This window comes from Bison bison, unplaced genomic scaffold (assembly GCF_000754665.1).
Source record: "Bison bison bison isolate TAMUID 2011002044 unplaced genomic scaffold, Bison_UMD1.0 scf7180017864390, whole genome shotgun sequence".
In the NCBI taxonomy this organism is placed as follows: domain Eukaryota; kingdom Metazoa; phylum Chordata; class Mammalia; order Artiodactyla; family Bovidae; genus Bison; species Bison bison.
The window spans coordinates 1,152,089-1,160,295 of NW_011494962.1; the positions used below are offsets into that span (position 1 = coordinate 1,152,089).

General features: G+C 34.4%; 1 protein-coding gene across 1 annotated transcript in view; it reads right to left on the bottom strand.

Moving 5' to 3' along the window:
- The window catches only part of LOC105002144 (killer cell lectin-like receptor 5), an 11,574-nt gene extending 3,601 nt beyond the window's left edge, over positions 1–7,973 (bottom strand). Inside the window, exons 1-7 of the mRNA XM_010858660.1 lie at positions 7,798–7,973; positions 7,296–7,412; positions 5,145–5,243; positions 4,123–4,242; positions 2,947–3,018; positions 2,659–2,810; positions 963–1,066 (exon numbers count right to left, since the gene is read on the bottom strand). Coding sequence (XP_010856962.1) covers positions 963–1,066; positions 2,659–2,810; positions 2,947–3,018; positions 4,123–4,242; positions 5,145–5,243; positions 7,296–7,412; positions 7,798–7,831 — 698 coding nt within the window. The 5' untranslated portion in view covers positions 7,832–7,973. The remainder of the gene's footprint in view (positions 1–962; positions 1,067–2,658; positions 2,811–2,946; positions 3,019–4,122; positions 4,243–5,144; positions 5,244–7,295; positions 7,413–7,797) is intronic.
- Between the last annotated feature and the right edge of the window lie 234 nt (positions 7,974–8,207).

Sequence of the window (8,207 nt, forward strand, 5' to 3'; positions counted from 1 at the left end):
TACTAATTATGCCTGGGCTTCTAAGACCCACTCGAGAAGGAGTCTAGGGTGAGACACCTTCCGCTATTCGAGAGGGCGCCTGCGGCCTACGTAAGTGGTGCAAACTTCTTGTCTTGAAGTTTTATTGGTCTCCCGCGTAAACCAAGCTACTCAGCTTCTTTTCTCCACTGAATTTTCCTACTGAGCTATCCTCATTCTATTGTTCTCTATATCTCTAATTAGCATATAAATAGTCGCCTAGGCCGTCTCTCCTTCGAATACCCTGGATCAGCTGGGGCTGGTCCCCAGCAATTAAAGGAAAAAACTGGAAAGCTGTGCCTGCAAGAGAAGTTACAAACTATATACAAGAAATCTTAAAAGAAATAAAAAGATAAATAGGATAAAACTGTCAAAAGTATTGACATTATAAGTTAGAAGAAAAACAGCCTTACTAAACATCAGAATAATATAACCTAATGGAACAAAGTAAAAATAATTGGCTATCAAGATTATCAATCTTATTCTCTAAGATTGGCACATGGTGATGAAAGAGCTTGAAATATTTTTTCCTGACATAGTTGTCTAATGCAGTGTTTCTGAATAACAACTGAAAAATATGCCTTTAAAACCAAAAAATAGACCTAAATTATTTGTATGAGAAATGACAGTTCTATGCTTGTTCCCAATAAAAATACCAGAGAGGTACTCAGATTCATACTTATGATATTCTTTCCCATAATCATATTTCTTACCTGAAATTGTAATCATTCAGGTCATCTAATAATAAGGATATACTTACACTAATTTTAAAATATCTAAATGACTTAATTATTTATAAAATTGCTGACAATATAATATGAAATAACAAAAGCGAGAAGTAAAGAGGACTAAATTTTGTCCCTAATAATCTCTATTTCCTCAAAACTCTTTAGGCTAGACATTGCAAAAAGAGTAAGGCATTGGATTATTTAGTAGAAACTTACAGGCCAGAAGGAAGAGAACCATCCTCCCACTTCCATTCATTGTCCTTTTCCTTATAAGACAGCCCAAGCCAAGTTTGGTTTACTGCAAGTAACTTCAGAATACACTGCATGGAAACAGAATGCACAAAGCTATTAACACCAGAAGTCCATTAGACACAAAAATACAGAACTTGTGTCTCAATTCAGTTCAGTTCAATCACTCAGTTGTGTCCGACTCTGCAGCATTCCAGGCTTCCCTGTCCTGTGTCTAAAGAATCATAAAAAAAGAATCTAAAAAACTGGTGTCTAAAGAATCACAAAAATAATGCAGTATATATATGCCCACTGATAAGTGAAACATTGAAAAAATATTTGAGTTCTTCTTCAACCCGAAAAATAAAATAAACAAAGCTAATCATTTTTTTGTTTGTTTTTTAGCTTAGTCCCAGTAATGAAAAGGGTTTTAATTTCCCAGTGTATTTTAGAAATATTTAAGTTGCAAAAAGAAAGGGCACAGTGTTAACTGTATTTTAATTCATATACTTTTTTAAACTTACAGATATTTTTAAAAATTTATTACACAAATACATGCACTTGGTTTTAGAAGTCAAGTGATGCTAAATATATATATATATATATATATATATATATATATATATGTATATAGTCATCCCTCCCTCACTAAATGCCTTTCTCCAGAGGCAATTATCTGCTCCTGTTTGTCCTATGACTTCCTATTTTACAAAGGCAGAATTTTTAGTCTCATGCTCTATTTTCTCACCTCCTGTCTCTTTTTGATATAGTTACTTCACAATTTTTAGCTTGTGTTTTAATACTTTTACCAGGTTAATATTATTTTTTTCTGAGCCAAATAGTAAGTGATGATATAACAGAAAATTTTCCATTTAAGAGGACACCACACCAGTATATGAATCACTTTATTATTTGACCATTTGTTCAACTCTGTGCCTGTTCTTAGAGCTTGAGATATATCACGGAACAAAAATGTGAAAAATCCCTGCTTTGGAGGGTTGTGGGCCAGACAGAAGTCAACAACATACATATAAATAATATGATATATAAGAAGGTGACAAGTGCTATAAAAATTAAAGCAGGGTAAGAATGCCTACAAGTGAAGAGGAGAGGCTGAGGGGTGGGGTGGGCACTGATACACAGGTTGCAATTTTAAGTAGGTGTCAGGGCAGGTCTCATTAAGAGGCTGACAAGTGTATAAACAGCTGAAGGAGATGAAGTAGTTCACCATGGTTGTATCAGAGAGAAGACTATTACATGCAGTGAAGTGAAGGTGTTAGTTGCTCAGTCGTGTGGAACTCTTTGCAACCCCAAGGACTATATATAGCCCACAAGGCTCCTCTGTCCATGGAATTCTCCAAGCAAGAATACTGGAGTAGGTTGCAATTCCCTTCTCCAGGGGATCTTCCCGACCCAGGGATAGAACCTAGGTCTCTTACACTGCAGGCAGATTCTTTACCCTCTGAGCCACAAGGGAAGAGGGAACAGCAAATGCAATGTTTCCGCAATGAATGTGTGCATGTATGTTAGGAAAGAAAGGTGGAGCACTCAAGGGAAAGATGAATGGAAATGAAACAGGAGAGCTCCCCTTACCCTGATTTCAGAGCTGCCAGTGAGCTCTTCCTTCCACTGGTGGCTACTACACATTTATATCCCAGAAGTAAAGAATGAAATAGAATCTCACCATCAATCTACTCCTTTCTGTGTTTAAAAATGTAGCATTCCAAAAGACACAAAGATCTGAACACTCTGACCAAGAAACTGTTTTCATGGTCTGGTAGTAGCAGTGGTCTCTGTGTTGTACCCAGTGACTCAGAGGAGATCCACACCCGTCTCCTAGGAAAGAAAATATAACTCAGAGCCCACAGAACTTCCCAAACAAGGCCTTATGTCTTCACACTCCCCTGCTTAAAAGAATGAGGTCATTATTAAAAATTATTGTCAACTCAGAATTGTCTCACTTCCAAAATACCTCCTTTGGCCTTTAGTTCTTGTAGCACCTCAGTCATATTCTTATTCTGGTTTTGGAGCTTCTCTAGGATTTCTATATAAGACAACGAGACTTAACATTAGAGATGACCACACATTTCATCCGATTTTGTACTATTTGAAGAGTCATAATAATAACAATGGTCAACAGGCACAGTGTACAAATAGTTTTAGTCCAGTTCCCTTCCCTACTTAATTAGCTTCATCTCTGCCTGAAATAATCAGGTGCTTAGAAATTAGCGTTTTAAAATGCACAATTTAGTGATTATAGTCAGCAGTACTGTATTATAAGCTCAAAATTGCTAAAGGAATAGATCTCAGTTATTGTCAACACAAAAAATGAAATGACAACTTGTGTCATAATAAAGGCATAAGCTAATGCTATTATAGTAACCATATTGCGATATACAAATGTTTCAAAACCACACATTGTACAGCTCAAAATTACACAAAGTTATGTGTTAATTACATTTCAATAAAAAAAAAAAGAAACCAGGTTTTTAGCATGATGAATCACTAAGGGATTCTCAGGTTGTTCATTTAATTATTCAATATAGGTTCAATATCTCAAAGGAAAAAACTAACATTTTAATGCAAGGCCTTTGTAAAATACTTATCTACACTATTTTTGTATTAAAATTTAATTAGCATAAAAGAAGCCTTATGATAATTATTATAAACACCCCCTCCTTAGGAGGCACTTACAAACTATGACAATGCCATTGATTTCCAGATATTTGTATTCTTCCATTTTCATGCTCCCTGAACATTTTGTACATACTTCTCCTGCATACTTTGAAACTTTTGTTTATGTTTGGTTTATATGTTTTCTCTAAGCTTCCCAAGGGCAGGGTTCATATTGTATTTATCATTGATCACCAGCCAAGTGGCTGGCACCTGGTGTGCATTGAATAAATGTGCATGCTTAACTGAGTGAACAAGTTAGTTAACTAATACAAGAGGATACATTTGGTAAATATGAGACTCCTGCAGTTTCAGAAGATCAATGAAGAATTAAAAAAAAAAACAAGAAGCCATCAACACCACTATGCTGCTGTATAAACTCCTTTTTTTATTATATAACCAATCATTTTATGGCTGCAACAAGAAAAACAATCTAGCATTCTGTAAAGATAATTTGTTCTAGTTCTAAAATTACCTTTATTTTGGTCAAGAAGTTTTTGAACCTGAATAAATTTTTTCTCTTTGTTTTGGAAAGACTCATTCCATTGGTTAAAGCTCTTCATCTTGCTCTCTGATTCCTGAACACTTTGAAAGTCTAGAACAAGAATTCCAGATAAATATAAAACACATGCTCAGTTATGAAATGGTAGAGAGACTGTGAAGCTTAATTTTTTTTTGAAGCTTAATTTTTGTAGCATATCCTTAATAAAGTTCCCAACAAATGTTTTAACAACTATAATAAGATATTTAGCTAAATATGTTTTCATTTATCCACTGTTACTTTTAAAGTCTATACCTAAATCTAAAATATCATCCTAATTCCTTGTAAGATTGAACGTATGCTTATATTAACAGAACAATGCTTCAGCTGAATTAAAACAGATGACAATGAGACTTGACAAAGCCAAGTCTCAAATAAATCTTTTGGCATCATGACTTGATGTAATGTGTAGAATTTCACTTTCTAATCAAATCTTAAAGTTCTGAATTTCAAACTAACGTTATCAATGTGAAAACACTATACTTAAATAACTAGTTGTGAACAATTTTAATACTAATTAAAATATTCTGTTCATCTAATTTATGATGCTGGAGAAATGGGCAGTATGAAGAAATTGTAAAAGAAGTTACTTTTTATTTTCAGAGTAAAGACGTTACATATTCACTGAGCTTGATATCTTAGTAGGTTGTAATCTTCAAAATAATCTTCAAAATAATGATTCTGTGATTATAGTAGTATAATCACTACTATTAATATCTTCTGCAGTAATTTCAATCATATAATCTCCTTGGGAAAAAATGATTATTGAGAGCTCACAAGGTTAAATTCATTCATAAAATAAAAAATGTAATATTTTTATATCATTTTTTTCCTGTTCTTCATTCAGTATGGCAATAAAACATTTACCAAAAACTATTATCTGGAAATGATTTAAAGAAACATGATAATCGGACAAAGAGTCTATTATTTCTTTTTCTCCAATTAATTGGACTTACACTGGTAACCAAAGAATCCACACAGCATCAAAAGCAGCAGGCTGAAGATTCCCAGGATCACAGGAATTATTCCATAGAGAGAGAAGGAAAAACGAGAAGCTAAGAAACAGAGTGAGTGAAAAATCAGAGATAAAGTAAGCTCCTGTTATTTGAAAGATTAATATCGTTATTTTAATATTGTTTAAGTGCTATATATTTTATGAAAAATAATACCCAAAGTGTGAATTGCTATAAACTATTAGGCTGAATAAGAGAGGAAAAAGTATTTTAGAGGATTTACAGAAAATAATTAATGTAGCAGACCTGATTTCTATCCTGAAAGGCCCGCTTACAAGGTTGGCCATGGCTGGGATCTGGAAACCTACATTTCAGTAGAGTTTCCACAACCACTAATTGATAGTAATGGCTCACCTTGTCTTCTCTGTTTGTACAAACAATGTAGCTTTTGCTTCCCTTTGGGAAGTCTGGAATTTTGTTACATGCCAACCAGATGCTACCTATGGGATTAACCCCCTAATAAATACTCTGAACATTGATTCTCTAATGAGTTTCCCTGGTTGTCAACATTTGACACATTGTCATGATGTATTGCTGGGGGAATTCCTGTGACCTGTGTGACTCTACTGGGAGAGGACTCTAGGAAGGTTGAGCCTGGTCTCCCCCACACTTCACTTCATGCACCTTTTCCCTTTGCTGATTATGTTTGTTATCCTTCCATTGTCATAAATCTCAGCTACAAGTACAACTCTATAGGGTCCTGTGAGTTCTCCTAGTGAATCATTAAACCTAGGCATATCTTTGGGGACTTACAGTGCAGGTAAAAAATTTACATACAGGTATTATTAAAATTAACCTTAAATATTAGGTACAAACTTTCAGTTCAGACTACATTACCCTCATTCATACAATCAGATACAGAAATGCTTATCAATATTAAATCTGTGCTATTATTAAGATAGAACTCTTTTTTTTTCACTTGATGACTTGTAGTAGATTCCCTTGATGTGTGCATGCTAAGTCACTTCAGTCGTGTTGGACTCTTTGAGACCCTATGGACTGTAGCCCATCAGGCTCCTCTGTCCATGAGATTCTCCAGGGAAGATACTGGAGTGGGTTATCATCCCTCCTCCAAGGAGTCTTCCTGACCCAGGGTACCTGAATCTCTTACATCTCCTGCATTGGCAAGCAGGTTCTTTACCACTAGCACCACCTGGGAAGCCCCATTCATAAAGAATTACAGTAAATCTTAGTGACTGTTTTAAAGGGACAATAGTTGGTTTTAGATGAAACAATATCTATAATTTATTCAATTTCACAAAAGTATATGCTTCATCCCCACATTCTAGAAATTAAACTTTCAGAGATCATTGTTAATAGTTTTTTGTTGGTAAGTTTATTTCCCTCCAAAACAAATGTATAAACTCTAGTGTAAAAAAAAAGTATTTTTTTTTTGTACTTCAAAAATAAAGAATTGTACTTTTGAAACAAAATGAAAAGCTGCCATATTAGAGAATAGTTATTTTTATAACTAATATCCAAATCATTTATTTAACTTTCTGTATAATATAACCTGGTGGTTATCAGCCAGAGGAAAGTTTAATCCCCAGAGGACAATATTAAATATTTGGAGACACTCTTGATGTGATTATTGAGGGTCAGGTAGTACTGACATCTAGCGCATAGATGTCAAAAAGATGCTAACCATTCTACAATCACTAACCAAGAGTCATCTAGCCCAAAATGTCCTTAAACCTGAGGTTGAGAAACCCTCCTCTATTAAATTATGTTGGTTAATTATGATCAAAAAGAGGTATCATGTAATAGGGTTTTATCTTTGTCTTTTTTACACATTTTCTGAGTTTTAAACCTTGATCAAGTTCTCTGTTTTATGTAAGAAAACAATTCTAAATGTGGACCATGGCTTCTTCCATGTTTAACTATGCTCCTTCATATATGAAAACGTCAAACCGCTGTCAGAAAATACGCATTTGTTTTACTCCTAAATACATGTTCTAAACATTCTCATCTCTATATTTTTTCTAAATTTTAAATTTCTAGATAGTAACAATTAGAGAAACATAAAATGGAAGGTGTACCTAAAGATAACAAAGAGAGACCATAAATGAATAAACTCTAGTGTGTCTACTTTACCGTTCACGTTGGTGTGCTCAGGAATTGGGCCCCATTCATCCTCAGGAGGAGGAGGAGGAAGGGCAAGAGATGGTTCCAAGTCCACAATAGGGATGGTCTCTGTCTGCTCTGTATTTTCTTTTAACACAGAAAATATATCATAACTTTACAACTTTGTAAAACAAATGAGATTAGAATTTGAGAACAATTACTATTTCCAAAGATCCCTAGAAATACAAATATTATAGAAATAAAATCAAAGATACTCAAACCACATTTCCACTCAACAGCCCAGCTTTCCTAAAAGTATTTAAGCTGGTTGCTTACACTTTGGACCGAGTCAAGAAATAAGATAATTATTTTTTAAAATATGTTTAAAAGCAATCTTTCAGGTAATCTGGGAAATGTTAAAAATATAATGCTCCTAGAATAATTATAACTAGCATTATATCAAATAAAAACCACCAAGATTGTATTTTCATTAAAATGGCATAAGTCATTTAGGTTTAAAAAGAAAAAATACCTGGAGGTTGTTCACAGTCTGAAGCATCTGACATTCTAGAGCCTTTTGGATTATTTATTTATCCCAAGTGTGAAGAAGAGCTTACAGAGATGTTGGCAGGTGAATGAAGAGTTATCTCTTCCACTTTCTTCCTAGAGTTGATGAGAAGATCAGACATAGTCTCAGGTGGGGCAGCTACTTACAGTTGTATGAAACTAACTAAATTTGGCAAAAAAACCACAGAGGAAATGTGAATCTATAACTGGATATTTTCTAATAGATATACAGAAATAAAGTCATCCCTACTTAACTAAACTATATACTGCTGCTGCTACTGCTAAGTCGCTTCAGTCGTGTCCAACTCTGTGCGACCCCAGAGACGGCAGCCCACCAGGCTCCCCCGTCCCTGGGATTCTCCAGACAAGAACACT